The sequence below is a fragment of the Rhea americana genome, unplaced genomic scaffold (assembly GCF_003343005.1).
Source record: "Rhea americana isolate MKP2758 unplaced genomic scaffold, rheAme1 scaffold_131, whole genome shotgun sequence".
NCBI lineage: Eukaryota > Metazoa > Chordata > Aves > Rheiformes > Rheidae > Rhea > Rhea americana.
In genome coordinates, this window is record NW_028185384.1 from 969,632 (window position 1) to 993,459 (window position 23,828).

The 23,828-nt window shown below is 37.9% G+C and overlaps 1 protein-coding gene across 1 annotated transcript; it reads right to left on the reverse strand.

Annotated features, from left to right (window-relative positions):
• Position 1: 1 nt before the first annotated feature.
• Positions 2–23,820, reverse strand: MIS18BP1 (MIS18 binding protein 1). Its single transcript, XM_085297858.1, has 16 exons — positions 23,662–23,820; positions 22,653–22,775; positions 21,095–21,603; positions 20,661–20,737; positions 18,824–18,954; positions 13,371–13,461; positions 12,792–12,958; positions 11,455–11,621; positions 10,200–10,305; positions 7,580–8,457; positions 6,451–6,631; positions 4,720–4,862; positions 2,861–3,009; positions 1,446–1,530; positions 815–875; positions 2–587 (listed from the first exon to the last, which is right to left on the reverse strand). Exons 1-16 carry the CDS (start codon positions 23,753–23,755, stop codon positions 493–495), a joined length of 3,057 nt encoding a protein of 1,018 aa, XP_085153984.1. The 5' UTR covers positions 23,756–23,820; the 3' UTR covers positions 2–492.
• Between the last annotated feature and the right edge of the window lie 8 nt (positions 23,821–23,828).

The following is a 23,828-nucleotide window of genomic DNA, read 5'->3' on the forward strand; positions in this document are numbered from 1 at the left end:
GTCAGATACATAGTACCTTTTTATTACATTAACGAAATGTAAAAGATTCAAATTAGTTCTCAATAGAGGAAAATAAAAAGCAAGTCTAATTAGTTACAAACTGTACTATTATACATTTATTGTACAGCAATATTTCTAAAAGTTGTTTTACCTTAAAATGAAACAACCAAAACCTTTGGCAGTAATTGATATATAGATACATTTTTTCCCTTGCCCCTTCCCCCAGGAAATACTGAGCATAGGAAAGGAGTCTAGGAAAGAAAATTTCACTTAGTACACATCAAAAATTACGAACATTGTCACTGACAGGGCAGTAAGACTAGAAGGTATTTTAACACCATAAAAACTCTACTGACCAAGATTTCCAAACTGAACTAACGTAAGACCATAAGAGTATCATCAGGTCAGTGGGGTGGCTAAAAGCCTTCATTTTAACTTTGTTTTGTGAGAGAGGTTGTCTAGCTGTTGCAATACTAAAATCCAGCAATTTGGTTAAGCAGAAAAATAGGAATCTTCCTCCTCCTCTTCTGAGGAATCTGCTGCCTTGGGTACAAAGAGCTCCCCTATAACAGAGGCCTGCTGCACATCTGCAATACAAAAAACAGTGGAGAGACTGTTAATGCGTGTGCCTGATGTTAAGTGTCCTGAATTTAAAAAGCAGTTACACAAATTCCAGAAAGCAAAGATGCTTAAGAGGAACTGAGATGGCTGAAAAATTTAAGATGAAGGTTGTGGACACCAAGAAATCAATGGAAGTACCAGATTTGAAAATAAGTGAGTAAGAAAGAAATGAAGACAGGAAACAAGTGCTTACTTTTATCAAAAGYAAACTTGGTGGTTCTGTGTGAAGCTGGTGTAGCAAATACAGCTCCAGCCTGATAAAAAGGAAAGAAAGGTTACACTCAAACAGCTGTTACAGTATCAAAATAGTATGAAAGTCAAAACAATGTGAGAGGAAGAAGGAACAGGCAAAGACTCCATATCACAGCAAACTGAAATTTTCCTGTTGCTATACTGCATTTTCATTGAACATGTAAACGGTTTGACTACCATAAAATCTTTTACTAAACTAGAAGCACAGGCCATTTTTCTGCTTTTAGAACTCAAGATTTTCACAGAAAAACAACCCATTGATGCTCAGTTAACAAATATAATAATAGTTTGGGGAAAATACCTCACCTAAAGATCAAAGTCATTGTCTTTTTCAGGGTTTCTGRCTGCTTTTATACTTAATCATAGCAGTAAGTAGCTCTTGTCTAGCAAGAGATTTTTCTCCAAAATATGTAGGGCGTTGCATGTGTGTGTCGGGGGGGTGGGGGGAGAGGGGACTTTTTCCTTCTTGAATACAGACATTACTCTAATCCTGGGATTCTTCTGCCTGCTGTTCAGCAGAACTTTGCACTGCTGTAGAAGGAACTAGCAGAAGATCAAGCGAAATAGCATACCGATTTCTTCCTGATGTTGTCCCAGGTACCTTTGTTGCCCTGTGTGTTCTTCTGCATTCTGAACACGTGCCTATCGTAATCATTCCTGCAAACATAAACAAGTTAGCGTTACCAGCATGCCTTGTTAGGGACTCGTTGGATGAAATTACAGCCATTATTCACACAGTTCTAATTCAGGAAGAAAATCAGCATGGTCATTAAGAACCACTGATGCTCAATTAACAAATATAGCAATAGTTTAGGGAAAGTACCTCAACATAGAAATGATTGATTAGAGCACATGCTATAATTTGGGGGCAGGTTTAGCTCAGTTGGTCAGARCATGGTGCTGCTAATGCRAAGGTCGTGGGTTCAATCCCCGTATGGGGCAATGCTGAGGGTTGGACCAGATGATCTCCAGAGGTCCCTTCCAACCTTACCTTTCTATGACTCTATGATTCTATGATAATTCTTAATGCAAGTATCAGAAAAAGCTTGGTCCTCACCAAAGATGTTAATTCCTTCCACACTGGATAAAATGCCACTTGTTTTTCACTAAAGAAGATTAATTTTTTTTCAGTAAAGCCTGAAGCGACTAGGCTCAGCAGATTTAATACTCAAAATGAGCAGAGAAACCTCTGCCAAGTTTGAAGGCCAACTCACCATCCTCTCTGAGCATAAAAGGACAYATCATTGAGAATTTTTTGGATGTTCTTACTTGAGTAGTTTGAATTGCACACTGTTGAATGGAAGAGCTTCTGCTAAACAAATACTTAAGTGACTGTAGGATTTACGATACATGCTCTGAGCATGGAGGTAAGATAGTATCTCATTTCCAAAAGGGTCTACACCTTCCTCAGAAAAAGATGACCTCAAAGAACACAAGAAAAGAAAATGCTAGCATATTTGTACTATTTCTAACTTGACCAGATTTCAGATAAAAAACACCTGAATTAAAATCTTCCAAGCATGGAATTTTTATTTAAAACACTTCAGAATTCACCTGTATGACTTCCTGTGTCATCACTCTAAATCAAAAAATGTGGTCACTGAYTTTTCAACATCTTCACTTTTTTATAATGCAAATAGACTTCAGTCCATATCTTCTTATGTTAAAGATTTAGCTCTCCTTTTCCCAGATTGTGATCTGAATCAGTAGGAGACCTGAAGTTTGTAAGTTAAGCTTGCATGGCCAGTAATTTTAATTCTGCTAGTCAGAAGAAGACAGCAATTGTAAAGTTTTTAAGCTAATAACTGCTCATAGAATGTATATGAAAGCGGGAGAAATAGAACGATGCAAGAAGATATGCATGAAAAAATGGCTTCTTGCTGCAGTTTTCAAAAAAAAAAAAAAAAAAAAAAAAAAAAGGTTAGATTCCTTGTGGAAGGACGGTTAACCAGGAAGCTAGAAAGGACCAGCAGTATGGCGTTCTTACCTGTTGATAGGTCCCAGCATACCAGGGCTAATGTGATCACACTGAGGGGTTTTTGCCAGAGGGAAGACAGCTGAGGAAGGCGTGACTGGGTTGTTGTCCGTAAGTGCAAAGTCATCATCATCATCTTGGCTTCCCCGGAACATTGGCAACTATAAAGCCACATCAGAGCAATCAATAGCTTGTTCTTTTAGCTAAAATTTGTTTAAGAGGCTTTTTACAGTTCTGTCTCTGACAGTGGCAATAGCAAGCACTCTTTGTGATTTTGTGAACCTTGATTATATCCCTCTTCCCCATCTTTCTCTTCTCCAAATTGAAGAGTCCAGACACCCCTCCTCAACAACAGGCAGCTGCTCCATGCCCTTGATGACTTCAGGTGGGTTGGGTTTTTTTGTTTGTTTGTTTTTGTCTCCACTATGCCCTCCTGGAGATGTAGAGACCAGGACTGCACACAGTACTTGGAAGGCAGGTACACGAGGACTTCATATGGCATCCAAATGACACCTYTGCCTAGTTCTTAATACTCTTCTTGTTGATGCCCAACATTTTGCTGGCCTTTGCTGGCTGCTACTACAGCTTCAGAAAATAACTTCAGATTAAAATTACAGGCTCGGAGCTGATTATTACTAATTAGGAAGAGCTTTTGGCCCCTTTCATTTTGAGAAGATATAGCAGAACTGGAAAGACTCAAAGAGGAAAAGCAATGTACATGATCAAAAGTACAGAATGACTTCTGCAAAAGAAACAGGACAGTGGGTCCTGGGAGAGGGCAAGCATCAAGGGTTAGCAGATGGCAAGTTCACAACAAAGACAGGCTGATGTTTCTTCACACAAGAGGAATGGAATGGAATCTGGAATCTGCYACAGGAAATTGCAGTTGCTAAAAATCTAGATGGGCTCATGGAGGGGCTGGACTAGTTCATGAAACAGGAAGCTCCTCACYACTTCTAAGCACACAGCTTCCCTCAGAAGTATCTCACCATATGCTACAGGAGCCCAGCTGTTTTTGCACAGACCAAGTTAGGCAAAATGAATTTGAAGCCAAGGGCAGGGAGATGGAGAGTTCTTTCAAATGACTGAAATTGTATTCCAGCAAATAGGAGTCTCCTGGAGAATCCCTCTGCAAAACCAGGATGTCTTGGACAYGTACATCAATTCTTTTGTAGCCAATCTGCACATATTGGTTATGGGGACTTCTCTGTAGCACACTGGAGTTTACAGAAAGCAATCAAGTTACCACTGTTTAACTTAATTAGCGCTTTTCAATGTGTTACTATATTTCTGGATGCATGCCGGAACAACAAATGCAGACAGCCTTTGGCAAAAGGCTTTTCAAGCCAAYAAACCAGGAGAGTCAGTAAATAAACAACATACAGAGTGAGAGGGCAGCAGCATTCCCAAAGAAACTTCTGCCCCCTCCCTCCACCAACATMAAGAGGAAACTGTGTTTAAATTCAAAACTTGTTAAGGCCTGTTTAAGTACGAGCATGACTTTAAAAAGTATCCACACATCCTAAATATCCAATAATCACCCCCAAAACAAATCATACCACTCTGCATAACCAATACCTCAAAGCATCATAAAACTTCTCCTGCATTGGCAGAAAAAACATCCATGCTACAGACTCTTTTCTACATATCCATGAAGCAGTAATACTTGTCTGCAGAAGTCATCTTCTACACATTCTCACTGCCAGCAATCAAAACTGCAATAGCTAATCAAGGAAATAAGCCTCTTCTCCCAAAAATCATAAGAAAAAAAACCCTAAAATTKTACTGATGGAACTGAACCAGCAGACTTTTACAATGAAGTGATTATACTAAAATAACAGTCAGAAAAGCATCTGTTTCCCTAGATTTACCTTTACTCTTGTATTTTGAAAGGGTGTTGCAGTGAAAATATCATCATGGTTGTCCTTTGGCATATGGTCCAGGAAATCTCTCATCTGCTGCTTTCTTTTGAAGGTTCCCACTTTAGCAGTTACCATAATTGGTTCTTTCTTATCTACATRAATCAAAGTGTATTATTCAAAACACATTAGTTATGTAGCATGGATTTAAAATTAATCAATTATAATCAATGCTACAGATACAAAACTCAGTCTCTCTCATTGGAGGAGGTTTCTTATAGCCCCTCTGAATTTCTGTAGAAATTTATGCTTTCAGAAGAAAATTTCTGCAATACATCTTAATCAAAAGCTTACTCTAGAGCCTTACACATCCATTGCAAATATTATACATCAGCTATTTTATTAGCATTTTAACAGAAATATTCATGCATCTGGGTATCAAAGACAAAAGACATGGTAATTTATCACCTGTGTCAAGAGGCATAAAGCGCAGTTAAACAGAGCTCTGCTGTGCAGGTGCRGACACAGATCTAGCATTCTTGACACAAGGTTTTTGTGGAGCGCTGATTTTAGACTGAGGTGTACGTAGTTCTGTGAAGGCTCTACCCCTCACAAATCTTAACCTGCCTGCCTCACCTAAATCACRAGCTAGAGAGGTACTTGAAGGGAAGAGAGGACTTTCTTAACTCCTACACTACAAGTTCTGCAGCTTCTGTTACATAGGATGGGTGAAATCATCACAGTAGATTTCCCTGTCCTTAAAGTCCAGTAACCTAGATCATCTCTTTTGAACAGAGAAAACTTGGATTTTRAAGTTTTCAGTAAACATAGACTGAAGCAAAATTTTAACCATTGAGAAAGATTACCAAAATTACCTTCAGCCATAATTGTAGAAGAGTTAAAGCTTCAACTTCTAAAGGTGGAATGAAGGCATATTTTTGTCAGCTAGGAGAGCTGATTGATCATTATCAAATAGCTTTCCTCCTCTAAGCACTTACTGGCTGATGAGGTCACACTAACCCTCTCTTTGTTAGTTAGGTGGATTGACTTGGCACACTTGCTATCCTCAAGGATGAATTTCTGACTCCAGAACTGGACAGAAAAKAACAGTCACATTCCTGCCAAATATGGAACAACGTAACTTCACTGTTCTTATTCCCTATTGCCCTTTGTGCAGCCAAGCATCCCATTATCCTTTTTAGATAGACAGGACTGCAAGAAGTTAATTATCTACTAGGCCTCCAAGAGCTTCTCAAGATATAAATAACTATTTTTCCTTAGGTGGTAAACCAGTTCAAATCTTCCTGTAATGCCAAAACCTAGAAAATTCTAAACTCTCCTCTCTTCCTGCTACTGCTTTTCTCATTTATGACACCTTCCAAGCTCTGCAACATACCTTTGTACTACAGACAGTAACTTCCTTCATTACAGGACTATGATACAAATACTGTATTTTAAAGCATAGAATCTATTTATTTATTTTTAAATAGCTATAATATGCATAAATGTGTGTATATAATATACATACATATATATACACACATACACACATGTATATGTACACACACGGGCATATGCATTATATAATATATATTTAATATAGAATRTAACATTATATAATTATATATAATGTACTATAATTATAAGACTCATTTTTTAATATATATATTATATTATATAATGAATACTGAATTTAAAATTATTTAAAGACAAAAATGATACCTGGAACTGAGAGGTATGTACCTTTCTCTTCTGGCTTTCCTGAAGCCGTCTTCTTTGTGGCATGCGTTTTGGAACCTTTTGCCTGTTGTTCCTCCAYGTATTTCTGGTGGCATTCTTCAGCAGAGCGTGACCCAACGGCCATTGCCACCTCCACCCAGAARCCATTCTTGTGTTTGGGAAAAGCAGCGACAGCCCTGTCAAAGTACAACACCACAGTCGTCTTCATCCAGAAGAACCTGTGCAGCACTGTGAAGTAGAACACCAGACACAAACTGTCCTTCTTGGACAGGGCACTGTACACTGTGCAGAGAATCTTTTCTCTGGTGTRTTGTCCAGAGACTCTGAAATGTGCAAAGATTTAAATGAACGATTTATGCTAATGTCTCAGTTTCGAGAAAAAATTCTTCCTTGTTTGCAGTGGTTATCTATTTTTCACTGAGACATGAAGTCACCCTTTCAGGTTTCTAATCTAAAAGAAAAAAATAAACATTCCAATTCTATTACTGCCTATACTAAATAGTGCCCAGGAGCKAGTTCAGGTAGTGCCACAATGCATTAAACATTCTTATGGTTAGTGGTCCTTTTATGAAATTTGAATATCTTTTATGTGTTTTATTTTTTAATACATAAGCACATTTTCCCTAACATCTTCTTACATTACTACCTCTGACTTTTGCTGTCTAAATCATAAATATCAATAGTCTACCATATTATTCATTTTCTCATGCTTTTTCAATTTTACTTATGGGAATGTCTATTACTTTCAGAAAAAATACATACATGTTTTTGGAAAGCAGTGGAGAAGTACTAATACATGAATTTCTAGCTATTTGTTGTGTTCCTCTTTATGCTAAAGAAGGTAGSTGGGACTAGTGTGGGCTCACACTATCCTAATCTGTTGTTATCTCACAAAATACTTGGTGTCTCCTTTATTTCACTATTTAGATTTTTTTTCCCCAACCATTTTTTTAAAATGGAACTAAAACAAAATAAACCTTTAAAACTAATGCAAAAGAGAATGAATCTGGAAGTCAAAAGTCTGAAAAAAACAAATTTGAAAGACAGTCTAAAAATTCAAGTATGTGATCCTTTCTGATGTCCAAAGGAAATTCTACCCCATAACAGAAAGGGTAACAACTTGCCTGTATAGCTTCTGTAATTCCTTTTCAGTCCAATCATCAGTGGTCCTTGGAAAAAAATCTAGAGATTTCTGGACCTTTTCTCTCTCAGGTTTTCTTGGTTTTCCCGCTGAAGATTTGCCACTATTAGCAACAGTACAATTTTTTTCTTTGCCAGATACTTTTGATTTCTCTTCTTTTTCTTGAAATCTCTCTTCACTTGTTCCAAGCTCACTTTCAGATTCAAACACATACTTGGGAGGGTTGATTTTGTTTCTTGTCCTCATTGCCCTACCAGGGAGAGAAGAACTGCTAGACCCAGTAGAAGGTGTTTTCTCCATAAGCAAATCAGAAGATCCGTCATTACTTTCAGGCATACTTAGCCGTAACTGCACATTATGGGAGGCAGAGGAGTGTTTTACTGTCCTTTCTTCACTTAATGCCTTGTTTGCACCCCCCTGTGATCTTCCTGTGTCAGAGGAAGATTTGATATTTTGAGTCTGTCTTTGCGATAAGGGCTTAGTTATCCTTTTGACAGACAGTGGAATATCTTCACTGGATTCCTCTTCCTCATCCTTGCTTGAGGATTCTTCTGTTGAAAGCTTGTCTTGAAGAAGTTGTTTAGCTGACCTTAAAGAGTACTTGCAAGACTGCTTACATATAGCCAATTCTTCACATTTTTTGCCTTCCTTTTCCTTTCTCATTCCTGAGATTCTGCTGTTATATTTTTGGTTGCTTAGTCTTTCAGTATTTAAGGGAGTCATCTTAATAGAAACTTGTCTTTTAACTTTATCGATAGTAGTTGTACTATCACTTTCATCATCATCATCTGAAATACAGTGTCTAGCTGCTTTGTTTCCAGCGGACTTTGTTTCTTTTTTGGAGCTTACTCTTCTTTCATTGTTTTCACCTGAAAGAGATTACATCAATATTATCAAATACAGTAACACAAGTCACTTGCAGTCTCAGGCTACTGGACTACACCCTGCTGTTGGCTGCAGTGCATCCCACAATTCACATGCGTTAAGATCTGCAAACTCCTTTCTGTTACGTGCACTTCAGCCTGCAGAAAGACAAGTAGCATGGCTCCAGCATGCAGCTCTCCACATTCTGCAGGAGCCTCTCCCCTCAGTAACAGAATACTGAGGATCTACCGGGCACGGATACAGTCTGCCAGAGAAGTCACGTTGGGTTACRCAGACAATTTAAATACTGCTTCCCTCTGAAACATACCAAAACGCCACTTAAAGTGTGAGAAATCAATRATGTTAAACATTAACTCACATTCTGTGCTGCCCCTTCTTCATGTAAGAGAAGTGTAGTGTARGTCATCTTGCAACCCATTTCAAAAGATCTACCTGACAGATACCTGTAAACTCATTTCTGCTGTTTAGGAGTGTCCATAACTTATGCCAAACATAACTGAGTGAAAACATCATCTAGTGAAGCTTCCTGGGATCTTCATCTCCTTTCTCTTAAGGTATCTCAGATGGATTAAATAAAGGCCTGTGTCTGCACTCACGCATGTAACTCCTACGTCTTGAGAATGAAGTTCTTCAGGAACAAGAGGTGACATTAYACAGATACAGAACAGCACAATCCCACAGACATGGCAGTCAAGAAGCAGGGAAAATGCATTTACACAATCACACGAAGAACATATTCCATGAAACTAGTTATAGGCATTCAATTCTTTTTGAGCAAACGGGCATCTACTGAGAGCCAGCAGTGTGAGCAGTGGACAGCATGCTTCAAATACAAGAGACTGCCCGCTCCTGCCTACCTTGCCCTGCTGACAAACTGCTCCCAAACTATAAGCAGAACCAGGATTATCAAGGCAACAAAAGGGAACATGGAAGTATTGAGTAGATGCAAAATAAAATGTAAACAAAAACGTTGCAAAAATGCTATAACTTTGAGATTCAGTGAAAATTCAGTCTAAGCTTTTAACTTCATTTAGGGCTAACTTTCTAAAAGCTTTATTTGCTGTACAAAGAGACTTCCTGTAGGGAACTTCACAGTTCTGTTTTATATTTTGACTGACCTCAGGGTGCTATTGTTCCCCAACTTTTATTTTTAATGGAGGTTCTATAACTCTACTAATGTACTTTTTGCCCACAGAGACATTTCAATTCTTTTAATTCAGCCAGCTTGAAAAGTGAAGGCATACTGATAGCCAGACTGGTCAACTCAGGCTCTCTTAATTCACACATAACAACTTTGTTTGGAGATCCAAAGTATAGGAGCAGAAACTTCAAAAAAAAAAAAAAAAAAAAAAAAAAAAAAAAAAAAAAAAAAAAAAAAAAAAAATTTAAAAAAAAAAAAAAAAAAAAAAAAAAAAAAAAAAATAAAAAAAAAAAAAAAAAAAAAAAAAGCACAATCTTTTCACCTCAATTTAAAGAAAATCTGCTTATTCCTATAACATAAATAAAGAAGGAGTTTACAAACATTATTTATATTCTGGTCTGTAAAACTAAGCATTAATACTACTCTTATAATTATTTATAGGAAAAAAATAATCAATTGACATTTAAAGATTTACTTAATCTTTTTTACATTAATAGAATATTACCATACTGCATCAGCATCATATTCATGATCACATCAAGTCCAGTCAATAACTTGTAAAATTACAAGGCTTTTTTTTTTTACCTTTATTTTGGCTTTTTGTTTTTTCTTTCCCTGTCTTCATTGATTCCTTTCTGTTGCTCTTCTGAGGGAGGGAACTGGTTTTTCTTTCGGATTGTTCACTACACATCTTCAAAACAAAACAATTAATCTAAGCTTTTGCTAGAGATTTCATATCAAGCCTACTGACATCAGCTCTGAAAATGCCAACTGTTTACAGGATGGATAGATGTAATAGTCACCTACATAGTACGTAGTAGATAATAGGCTTTTTGATAAACATTGATGCATATAAATGTGCATGCGACAAAAGCCAGTTAGCCAGATTCCCCTTAAGTTTATATAATCTAAAGGGCAGGTTAAAATCTCAAGGCTTAGAACTGTRAGATGGTGGTAAACCAGACTATAAATCTTCACTGCTGCAGCTGATCACAAGTGTTAGTCCTCTCCTCATTCCAAAAGGCCAACTAATCTTAAAGACAAGACAGTAGCTCCTTGCACAACCCCTAGAAATAATGCTGCTTTCCCTCACTCATCATCAGAGTATTATCAGACTTGCTTAAAATGTCATAAAAAATCAGGAATGGCAATCAAAACTGCAGTGATCTAGACAGATCAGATCACAGATGKTTTTTAGGAATGCAGAAATACTTGGTCCTAATGAACATGAARATGTATGCAGAAAGGGGAGGACTGAGAACAGTACAAGTTAACAAGAAAACTCACCTGCAGCACTGACTTCCCTTATGTAATTTAATATAATATGACAGTAGAGAATCAGCATTCCAATATTACGGAGAAGTTTAAGTCAATTATTGCTGTGGCCCCCAACCAGTACCTATGCACAAATTCTTGTTTGATATACTTATCTTTCCAAAATCCTCATTTTGCCCACAAGCAATTTCCCATTAACCCACCTTACAGAAAACAACTGATAATATAAATATCAGGGCTCATTTTTTTGGTTTAATTTTTTTAAAAATGTTTTAAAGAGTTCCTGCATCTTTAGGCACTTACAAGAACTGGACTGTTTCAGCCAGTTAAACATGTACTCAAATTTATTCAAGATATTTACAACAAAACAGAGACTTGAACGTAAGAGTTTACTAGGCTGTGCCAGGCCACGAGAAACTGTCTTTGGAAGCTGTCCAGGAAACATAAGTTTTCATTGAAGAGACCAAGGCATTTTAAATCTAGATCATGGGTTTTTTGTTTTTGAAATGGGCACCTCAATAAATAAATTGAAACCACTAGGTAGCAACATACAAAAGAATCTTACCATGCTCAAATAATCTATTCCACCTTCTTCTATAGTAACATTTAGCTTCTGATCAACAAATTCACGTTGTCCACACCAGAAATTTAATGGTGGTTTAACAAGACGACCACTACGAGTGTAAATTCTGTTTTGGTCATTTGATACAGAACTGTTCTTTGGTGTAGTATCTGGGGGGGGGGGAAGTAACAAGAAATATAATTTTGCCCCAAATATTGCACTGAAAATTCATCTTTACAAAATTTCCAACCATAGGAATAATACTGTATATAAACGAAGTTCACTTGCACTGACTACATGGAAATAGAAAACTTAGCACAAAGTAATAACATTCTTTTAAAAGTGTTTAGGTTAGAAAGATTATAGCTTAATATGACTGAAGTAATAATTTTTACAGCAATAAAGTTTATACTTCATGAAGCTTCAATTTTTACATGGTTTAGAAGGTTAGGAATAATCTAAAAATCATACAGGAAARCAAACTGATATAACAAGTTATCACACTGAACAAATTCTTATGACAGTGAGAGAAAAATTGCTTTTTTTAGTATTATCAAGAAAATCTGATTACAGTATTAACAGATCATCTGATGAAATTTCACTGAAGTCCTGTTCAAGCCTATGACAAGATATTAAAAAGAAGTCAAAGTTAAATACAATTAGGATCCTTAAATAAAACTAAGCTTGCACTACAAGGCAAGGAAAAGGCATGCTGATCATTATGTTATGGCTTTACAACCACTTCCTTTGGAAATAAAACCAATTTAAGGAAGTTCTCATAGCCCATTCTGCTCATCCCCAGTGCTCACTATCACTTGTTGTTCCTCAGTTGTGGCAGAAAAACTGAGAAGCCATAAAATAAATCAGTTCAAGGAACTAATTAGTATTAAAACCAAGCCTGCCAAAAAGGGGCAGCATGGAAGAGACCTCCCATGGACAGAGCCCATAAGTCAAATTTGCTATCAGAATAAACACCTTTGAAGTCACAGCCTTTTCACAATAATAGACCAAATCAGACTCCTGCCTCTCTCCCAGGGCTAGTCCTCAGAAGAGCCACAAAACTGTTTTGGCAGATACTGTACATCAGCAAACCCGAAAATAAATAAGCAGCAAGTCAGTGCTCTTGATTATTGCTGTCTAAGTGAACACGTTAACAAAACAAAACAAAAAAAAACAAACAAAAAAACCCCACAACACTATTATTTACCTCTTCTATACGGCCTAATTAAGAAGGCAGGAACAAAACAGATGACTGATATTACGTATYTTTTGCTAGGGAGAATGGCTCTCAAGAAAACCTCCAATTTTTATTTTCAGAGAAAAGAAGTATAAATACCCACAACTGGTTTTATCATTCCTTGGTAATACTTCATACGTTTTGTTTCTCGTTTCATATTTCTTTTGGGCTCCTGCTGAGTCTTCTGCGTTTTTCAATGCATCTGYATCCACAGAGTCATCTTCAGCCTCCTCATTTTCATCCTCATCATTTTTTTGTTTACGTTCTTTCCTAATGATTTGAAATTTAAAATTAAAAAAAAATAGTAAACATAGGCAATCATCTTTTAACATGTCAGCTCATGGAAATTTGAAGTCTTGTCTTCATCCCAGCAAAAGCACAATTGCATAGTGCAGCTGTATTCACAGAGACAAAGTGCAAACCACTAAACCAGTGAAGCCTGAAACTCTTCTGCTTGCCCTGAGACTATATAACTAGGTGATGCAAAAACAAGCAAGTATAATGAAGACTGGTAAAAGTGTATCCTGCCAAACTGGTGACAAGCATTTGTCTAAAACATAGTTCTCGTGCATTCATTTAACACCTTTATCCTCTTCTAGCATCATATACTTAATAAGCAGAGTATCTTTTAATTAATGCTAAAGAGAGCATCGCAGTGGAACAGAATCTTGAAAGAATTTACCGTCGTATTTCCACAAGTAAATCCTCAACATATTCCTTCCACTTTTTGGAAAAACCATACGTAAATCTTTTGATGAAGCGATATGGAAATCCTGTTTGAAATAAAAAAGTAGTGTTAACAACAGCTAGGCAATACTCTTATTCAGCAAAGGTGGAAATAAAATAAAGTACAATCATAATTTTGCAGATGCCTCAGAAACTCATTACATCTTTAAACACAAGAGAGAGAAAGGCTTCTGCAGTTTAAGAGAATAGCACATTTAACAGAAGAGTGAGCAAAGGAGTCATCAAAAACCACCTCTCTATTTGGAGACAGCGTTCTAGTTTCCTGGGAACAAAGACCATTGTTTTCCCGAGTGCTGGACTGCTGTGCAGCTTCGCCACACAATGAAGTGAAGGCTGTGGAGCACTGGAAGACACTTGAGAACTTGAGGTTTTAGGGCTTAAGTTAGGTCTGAGGCGTTTAAGACTTGCCACATCAAGAAAACTCCACTGAGAAGAAATTATTATTTGGCTTCAATTCAGAAGCTGCTCAATCCAGAGGGCACAGATGGTTCACGAGACTTAACCAAGTATCAACTGCAGCAGTATCAGGCGCAGTCAAAGCATCTGGCAACAATACTGTAAACACAGAAGTTCTTCAAGTAATACAGAGACAGCGGAATGACTCTTTTTGTCCCGGAAACTGGAAAATCACCCTAAAAAAATCTTGATGCAAAGGTATACCATGATACTCTTGCAACAGAGAAGGAAGAAAAGCATCACTTGAGTGCCAGCCTTTCTGAACAAGACAGCTGACATTTAACTGTCATTGATATTAGGGTATCACGTAGGAATCCCCCACGAGAGGGGGGCAACGTGCATGGCTGYGCAACCACAGCAACATTGAACCATTGCTTGTTTGCTTAGAACACCTGAAAAATGAGCAGTGTTCAGCCTCTGACCCTTGCACCATTAGAGTTGTGGACTACCACAGGAGGGGTCTGCAAGACATGATTGAAAAATAAGGTTAGATAGCAGCAGTCAGTGTATGTGAAATTGTAGGAAGTGATCTATTTATTGGAAAGTGTTGAAGTACAAATCAAAATCCCAACCATAACCTTTTAATCTTGGGAGCAGAAAGGCCCTTATTGTCAGCCTACCCCAAAGAGGTCAAATAACTGAGGTTCTTAAGTAAGATGGTAAGGAAAAGGGCACTCTTCTGTTAGTCTACGTGGTGCACAAGCAAAATGTCCATCTAGCCACTACCATAGAAGGAATAGTAACAGCAGAGACCAAAAAAGAATATAGAACTAAGACAGGGATCCACGGATACTTTCCCCATGCAGTCTCCCAGCTGCCAACAGTGGAATCAATATTGATTTCTATGCATTTAATAACCCAAAAGAAACTGGTCTTCTAGGAAGTCGTTCAGTCTCCAACTGAACTTACATAAAACTTCAGCATCCACAAGATCCAGAGATTTTCACAAATTATATTAACATGGCATGAAAAGCTTCCCCTTCATTTTTTTTCATTTTCTCTCTACTAGGTTTGCTTGATTTTTTTTTAATCGCTATTGGAAGATACAGTCCGCAACTGATTTAATTTCAATTTATTCACAATCCCCACTCCCTTTGGGATTTTATAGACATTTTACCACACCACCTCCCTAGTTTTCTGTTCTGCAGGGTGAAACATCTTTGCATATTTTATCCCTGTCCTACAAAAGCCTTTTCTTAACTTTACACCATCCTTCTCAAAGCATATCCAACTTCTATAACTTTTTGAGAACAGGGTCTCTTATTGTGTAGGGCAAGGTGGAACAGGGAGGGGAAAGGTAGAAGAAAGGGGAAAGGAGAGGAATGGCACCCAGTACTCAAGATGTTTTGTACCACAGGCTTTATAGTCATAGCAGGTTTTTGTTTTGTTTCTTTCATATTCATTCCCAATACTCAAATTTGTTTTGACTGCTACTAAGCATTGAGCTGATATTTCAATGGAAACATCCATGAAAACCCACAAATCCTGTTCCTCAGGTTTTACAGTGAACTGAGAATCTCACCATCTTACATGTAAAAGCAAGCTCTCCCCACATGCATCACTTCGCATTTATTTAGGCTGAATTACATCTGCCATTTTAATGCCAGCTCTGAAGGTCTTATGAGATGCTTTATGGCCATCCTTCACCCTTATCACCCAGAATAACTTACTAACATCAGGCAGAAGTTGCTGCTTCCCTGCTCATACTATTTTCTATATTGTATGTAAATCTGCTGAATAGCCCACATCATTATGGGATTCCACTAGTAACCCCTCAACGCTTGAAAAACAGATTTTTTTCTTATTCCCATTGTTTTCTATTTTTATTTATATCCATAGGAACTCCTCGTTCTTACCATATAACTACTTTGTTTCCTTCAAAATTTTCCTCAAAGCCTTTCTAGAAGCCTAAAGAGTAGTAGCCCTTTCAAAGAAGGTTTGTGAGACATTACTTCCCTCTAGAGTAGCACTGTAGATGCYTGCCTCTATACCTCAGTATCTATACAGTCACTAATGTCATATATTATTACAGTTTCTATGGGTTTGCCTCATATGAGCATCAAACTCCACATTCCTTAGTTTCAAGCAAGTTGGGAAACATTCTCATTTTTTAAAAGACTGTAGGTATCAAAACATTTTTTTAGTGAGAAGTTCCATTATTTCATCCTTTAATTCCTTTAAAATGCTTTAGGAATACCACTTCCTTCTAGGATGTAGGTACTATTCACTCTCTAAGTGAACTGGATGAAATACCTTGCTATGATCAGAAGGGGCTTGGGGCAAAGTGTAGCAAGTGCCATTACATAGATGCGGGTTGGAATGAAGCAAGCACTGCCATGAGTTTGGTGCAACACATTCCTGAAATGAGGCTGGTGGGAAGTCAACCTAAGAAAGCATCTGTGCAGGAAAGTAGAATCTTCCTGATGCCTTTAGTGTCCTTGCACTGACAGGTTTGGTAGCATACTTGGAATCCCAGATTGCCAATGACTATTTCTTATGATGAAGCAGAACAGGGGAGTACCTAGCCAGTGCTTTTACCATAAAAACAGTTGAATGTTTTACCAGTGTTYTGAAGTGAAACTGGCAGCATCAGTACGTATCAAATTTCTCACGGGCAAGTAGTTTTGTACTGATGTGGCTTTGTCTACAGACTGAAAGTGCCACTGCTGGCAATCCCGCTGCTCCTGACTGCCAGTTCCACTGCTTTGGGGAAATGATCAGGTTAGATTTTAAYGTGGCATTTCTTCTCTCTGTCTACATTAGCTTTCTTCATTTAGCTTCTCTTTTGACTTCATATACCACTATTGAATCTGTTCAGGATATTTCCAGTTTCAAGAAAGCTGTTCTCTACAATAAAGCAGTCTAGTCCCCTTTCTGTGGGCTCTAGAAGTAACTTACAGAACAAGTTACAAAAACTTCTATCATCACAGCACTTGGGGTTAAGCGTTAGCTTACATGAAACTTTCTTGTCAGTTGCTTGAGAGASACGATTCCTTAGGATAACTTCGTGTGAGTTGCTTTCCCCAGCTCTGTGATGTTTTCCACATTGACCCTTATGACAGGTCTGGGGGTTGGGGGACTTTGAGTGTTGGAAGGAGAGGAGGAAGCTGGGAATAAAGGATGTAATGGTGTAAGTGCTTAGCCTGTAGATCAGAGGAACTGATCCGATGCAGTCCATTAGCTCTTAAATTTGGAAAGACTCTGTAGTACTTGAGCTGCTCTGCTCAGAAGTCTTGATGTCACTTTTCCTTCTCAGAACATTAACATAAAAACCAATATAAGTATTTATTTAGCAGAGTAACTAATCAAAAATTCAAAACAGAACAGCCAAGTCAGGTGTTTAATCAGAATTCATCCTAGTACTACAAGTGATAAGAGAAAAATCAAATAAGCCTACAGCTACATCCTGAGAGAGCAAAGAATACATATATGCCCCAGGCAGGCTATTAAAAAGGATTGCAATYATGCATACGCAGCGTGCTTGAACTAAAGGAAGCAGTTATTTCATCCATGCTATAGATGATCTTCATGTTCCTAGAGCTGCTCATGACTGCCAATACAGCAGCTCATTTCACATACTGGTGAGCTATTATAGAGGATGTGTGTGAAGTATGAAAAACAGCTACAACTCTGCAGGCAGGAAACAAGTGCAATAAGCACCAGCCAGGAGAGTACAGACTCCTTCTGCCTTCTAAAGCAACTGCAGTATCGGGCACTGGAGTATTCTTTTACCTACAGCTTGCTTAGTCTGAGCTGCCTCACTGACGATATATAGATATTGAAGAATCCCTGGCATTCTTCAAAAAAAATACACTTATCTGGATCCCACCAYGTTTGCCAAGTTCACGTTTTAAGACCAGGATCACTGGGTCTGCTGTTCACTCAGCATGGCCTCATTAACAGAGCAGAAAATTTCAGCCATTTCACCTATTAAGAAAGTTTTATTTTGGTCAAAAACCATCTTCCAAGGGGAGAGGAAAAAAGAAAARGGAAGATGCTACCTATTGATTTTAAAATCATCAAGAAATGGCAAACCTAGTTGTGTTAATTTGCTCCCTCAACCCTGAGGTTCTTTTGCGTGTTCACAGTATTTCCCATTTGAATTTAGCTACTGGCCAATAGGAACTACATTTATCTCAGTCCAACCATTCCTTTAGTCCTCAATATTCTTCCTCATGAAGGTGCATAACCAGAGCAATGCACACAGATCATCATCAGTCTAGAAACCAGCTGCATATTTTACAGTAAGAGGAAATTTTTTCTGAAAATTTGGTTACAAATAATTCACAGTTCATGTGAAAACAGAAGATTAAAGTTGTGTGTGTAATACTTATTTTTCTTTAAAATTCCACATGCTTCAAAACAACCTGAAGCAGGAAGTTCTGCAGAATTTGGTGTAACATACCACTTATTTTTACAGATCCTAAAGATAGTCCAGTTTACTGAAGTATCGACTCCATAACAAGTCTGTCTTCAAACTGAAATTCCACGCAATTTTGTTGAGCTCGTGCTTAACCACTGAACAATTAAGCTACAAATAGAATACAATCACTACAGTATTTTCAGTGATATACAATCCCTATTTAAAAGTCTAAGTATTTAACACCAGAACACTGACCAAAAATTACATACAGGCAATCTTGAAAAGAAACAGTTTCTTTAAAGGAATGTACCCATTTGCTGTCTTCATGCACTGAAAGGTCCTCTCTGTACCTGCACCTTTGATAAATGCCAGGTACAATTAATATTAGATAGTATTAAAAAAAAAATCTGATGCTGGGGTCAGTTTTCAGTATGCGCTGCATATCCATTTAGTCCAGTTGGCAGAATATTACAAACCATTCACTTGAACAGTATGTGTGACTTTTCTGAAAGCAACCACAACTCTAAAGCCCTTCTCAGTCTGCTATGTAATATTAAGAAATGCCTTACCTTCTTTTCTCATTGAGGCAGAATCTATCTTTCCCTGTAGTACGTAGATATTGCCAGATGATGTTTTAACTTGGTCGTGTGCTATACGTTCTACAATTGCATTACTATGCCAAGACAGATCTTTCATATCTCTAAGACAAGACAGATAACATGGAAAGAAATAAAACAGTTTTCTTAAAAGGAAGAATTTACAAGAATGCTAAAATTCTATATTGAACTGGCAGCATTACATAGTTTGAGTGATAAAAGCAAAGGAACAAAGCATAAAGCCTCAAAAGCACTACAAAATGATGTCCCATTTCAGCATTCATTGAAGCCAACAGAAATCTCTCCCCTTCCTGGAACASGTGTTAGGCAAGATGAACATAATTGTAAAGAATTAATGTAGAAAACAAGTAATTCTCCTAAATATTTAACTGTTTTAACTCTGAAAAAAATACACAATTTCTTTTTCTGCACATCAGTAAGAATGACCTTCCAGTGCATAAAAGGCTAGAGGGCTGGAGGGCAATTACATAACAGTGAGGTACAGAAGATGGAATGTGAGAGTTTGCATCTCATGCATCAGCAATATTGGGTGGATGTACTATATTGTCTCATCTTGGAGAATAACTGTTATGGATTTATCTAATACTTGGACAGGCAACAAAATAAACGTCTCAAGCGTTTGTCACAAAATACTATTTTAACATCAGAGTACAGAAATGAAAGGGGCCAAAGGACTCCATTCAGCTCACTAGTGCAGTGATACTACTATCCAACTTACAAAAGTACCATTATACAGGTTAAATATAATATTTCTAGGGAGAATACATATTTATTTCTGATCCTCCTAATTAAAGTCAAGAAGTACTCAAGGAGGAATCTCGATACAAGCAAAAAATTAGAATTGTTAAGAAAGTGATCAAGAGACTTCTCCATGAGAAAAAAAAGAATGAGTCAAATATTAAAGTATAGAACAGTGAATCTAGAGAGTATTTTAAAATAAACTTTTACAATAGCTTAAGCTACAGAACAGTAAAGGCTGAAAGTTTTATTACTTTTCACAAAATGTTAACAGAAGTCCATTCAGAGAGTCTAGAAAGCAGATCATATGTATTACATGTAAGTAGCATATTGGATATGCAGCATCAAAAATGAAAATAGAACATGTTGCTAGTAGCATAGGGATGAGAACAACTGTTCTCTAAGAGCCACGAATCGAATGGCAATTGCTACTACAAATTCGACTACAGTCTCTTGAAAACTCTCAGTAAGCATACAGAATTACTTCCTCTTGCAGTACAACTGCTGTTGAGTGAGGTTCTGGGTTACCTTTTCAGCAGATAAGCAACTATCTGTAACAGCAGGAAGAGAGCAGAATATGCTTCTTCTAGATTATGTTTTCACATTATCTTCAAGCAACTTTAGTGCAAGCTGTTGCCAGAAGGGACAGTCCCATCCACAGCTACCATGTTCTCATCCTCTCCTTTGACATTTGTATTCAAATAGCTATAGAAGCAGGAGAATAATCTGACCAAAAACATAACCAAAAAGAAAGTCTTCAGCTGGATCAGCTACTATCATGGCTCACCATGACACAAGGGCTAGCAGGTAAACAAATGGCCRTGTTCCCTGGGGCTAGAAGAAAGCAGAACTGTGACAACCCTAACTTAAATAATCCTATGGCCTTGTTGAATTGCTTCCAATAGTTACCAAGATATTTCAATAAATACAGGTCTGAAAACCACAGATATTCAATGAGATGACGATGCTAAACTTTTTGAATCTGAGTTATAAAAGCTATAAGGACAACCAACATGTTTTACATTGCATTTAAATCTCAATTTTTTCTTACTTTCGTTTTCCTTCAACGCATACTGCTGTGTTACCAATGATCACTCTAATTCTCCAACTGGTTAGGCAGATTTTTCTCTGTGATAAAAAAAAGACATATCACTTTTTAAAAATTAAATTACCACCATGACATTATCAAAACAGAAATGTAAAAATCTTGTATATCTTGAAAAAGTTTTAAGGCACAATCCTCCATATCAGAGAAATTAAAAGTGATTAAACACTTTTATGGAGAAGCATAATCAAACCAGAAGCTAATGTACAAGTGAAATCATGAATTATAAAAATGCTTTCAGAAATTTAATGTTGACTTCTAGAAAGTCAAGAAAAGAACAGAAAAAACAAAGCAAAAAAAGAAATCACAACTGTGAGCTACAAGCAGCCCACAGAAAGTTTTAGCATATCTAATGCTCCTAGAGTATTAAGTTCTCCCACCTCTTTGTTTCCCCTGCCAGTCGTTGTATCTCTATGAGATTTATCCAAAGAGACCTTAAAGCCTTCTTTTGTTTTTTCCTTCCTTGGTATGTGCACTTTAGGAGAAGAGAGCATAATACTACATAAGCACTGTGAGGGTTTATGAGAATTAGTCTGCAGTATCTTTTCYGCTCCTTTTCTGCTCTGTTGATTACTTGGCTGCAATTGTCTTCTTTCTTGAGGAAAGTCAGTGCATTCTGTTTCTCCAGGTCTACATCTTTCTTCTAACACATCTCCACTTTCAGAAGGGGGGGAATTCACATTCATAGCATTAGTCACTGTATTTTGAGACAATTCATCATCAGCACCAATTGATTCCATGAGCAAATTATCCTGATTGTCCTTATCAGTGGCCACATAGTCTGTATTAACATTGCTGAGCTGCTCAATGAAAGTAGATTTGACTAATGGCTTTTCTGCAGCTGTGGAAGGAGGAACATTTTCCTTGAACAAGTTTGAAAATGTTGGATCTGCACATTTAAAAAACAAACAAAAAAAACACATAGTAGTCAGAGATATTGGAGGAATAGCAAGAATATATTCATAAAATTTAACTCCACTTTAATACGAATAAACTGCTATTGATTAACATTATAACAATTCCCAAAAGACTGCCCATTTCAGTTGTTAACAGTAACAGCAAGTCATTTCTCTGAATTGGTTTGGAATAACTTTTCCCCATCATGAGTGCAATATTCCTGCTGCTGAAGACCGTTTTAGCCACCCCCCTTTCCCCAAAAACTAAACTAATGCACACCACTCCAATTAATACTACAGCTTTGCCATTCGTCTCAGTTTTTTAAAATTAATCTTCTCTGAAGAGCAAAAGGGAGACTTTTCACGAAAAACTCCAAAGTCTAGAGCGCTTCCTTTTCCCCTAGACATTTGAAGTACAAGCAMTGTTTTTTTGAGTGTTCAGATAAATTCAGTTTTAAGGTTGAAAAACACTAAGATTTTGGCATGCGTCTTTTTCTCTTCATTTGTTTATTACCAGCAAAATTATAGGAGGACAGAAGTATACAAAGGGTTACAAAAAAAAAAGAAAAAAGCARCCAAAGAAACATAAGGGAATTTCTCATGGAACCAAACTTTTTCACTTTATGCACTAAAATCTAGGGTGAAAACAGGAACCAGCAATAAGAGATTTAGATTTTTGCCACTTAATTTCCTATCCAAATTGGGGGAAGGGGAGGGAAATCTTACATTTAGTCATTATAGAGCTCTTAATCACAAGATCAGGAGCACARAGTTAAATGGATTTCTTTGTCAGAGGACACAGTGCACTCAAGAAGACTATGGCTTTATGGTCAGCAGCCAGTAGTTCTAAACTGCAGTTCAGATGTCTAATGCCAACTTGAGGTCCCAAGAGACAGACTTGCAAGGTCTCTTGCTCCATTTTCAACCATGCACAGACTACAACAGAAGAAAAGGATGATACTCTGCCAAAGAACATAAGCAAAACCAGAAACCCTCATCCCAAGAAAGTTTTGGAAACGTTACGAAGAGCAATATCAACTACCTTTCTGCTGCTGCAATTTCTGTTTCACACGCAAGAAGAACTTCTGAGGAGATTCCACTACAAGAGGGTCTACTGCTAACAATTTCACAGTTTTGTTTTGAGGAATCTGAGTGGAAGGTAATTCTGGAAAAAAAAAAAAAATGAATCTGAGAACAGAAACATTTTCATGCAGGGGAAGAAAAAAAGCAAAATATGTATTTCATAAGATACTAGACTCCAGTATACAACAATTTATGCTCATATCTTTCCTGAGAAGGATGAGCAATAAGACCTTTCCATTTTCACTGCAAACTAGGTGTCAGTCATACGTAAAACATATGCTCTGAATCATACACATATATACATGCCCTAGTTGTAAACCAACAGAGAAGTCTGAAGGTATATACAAAAGGGGTATTTCTTAGTATTAGGGTGTAACACCTAAAACCAATACTAAACCTTCAGTAGAACTAAAAATACTATCAAAAAATATTACCAATTTGAGATACAATGATGTAGGCAAAAGTGTGCCTTCTGGAAGTCCAGTGTTAAAGAGAAAAAAAGTTTAGGAACTTTTGCTTATTGTAAAAACAACAGCTTAATCTCATTTTTATACTATCCAACAGGGACAGTAAAAGTAATAAGGGGTTTAAGYTGCAGCAAGGAGAGTTAGGAAGCCTTTTTAGTATCTAATCATAAAATGAGGGCAATGCAGTCTGCGCACTAGCATGTTCTTCTGAGAGGAGACCAGATAAACCCGAGCGAGCACAGCTAGTTACAGCCGACCAGACGAAACAGACTGAGCTCTCAGCACAGCTTTCTGCAGTTACGCCTTGGATGAACACTGACAGAGCAGCCARGCCCCAGCTCCCCGCACAGGCCCGGGCAGGAGGTTCCCAGCCCCGCCCTTGGAGAGCCTCGCASCCAAACGCGCGGGGCTCCCGCCCGCTCGCGGCCAGCACCGCCACGGCCTCTCCCCGCAACTCCCAACACAAACTGCGCGCTACTCACGGCGCCGCAGCGAACAAACCTCCCTCCGGCCGGGCGCGCGCCGCAGGCCGGGAGCCGGGAGCCTGCCCGGGCGTCACGATGAGGTCGGCGGCCCGCGCGGCCCGCGCCTTCATGCGCTGGAAGACCTTGGCGGGGGACTCGTGGGCCGGCGGCTCGCCCGCCCGGCGCTTCCGCGGCGCGGGGCCC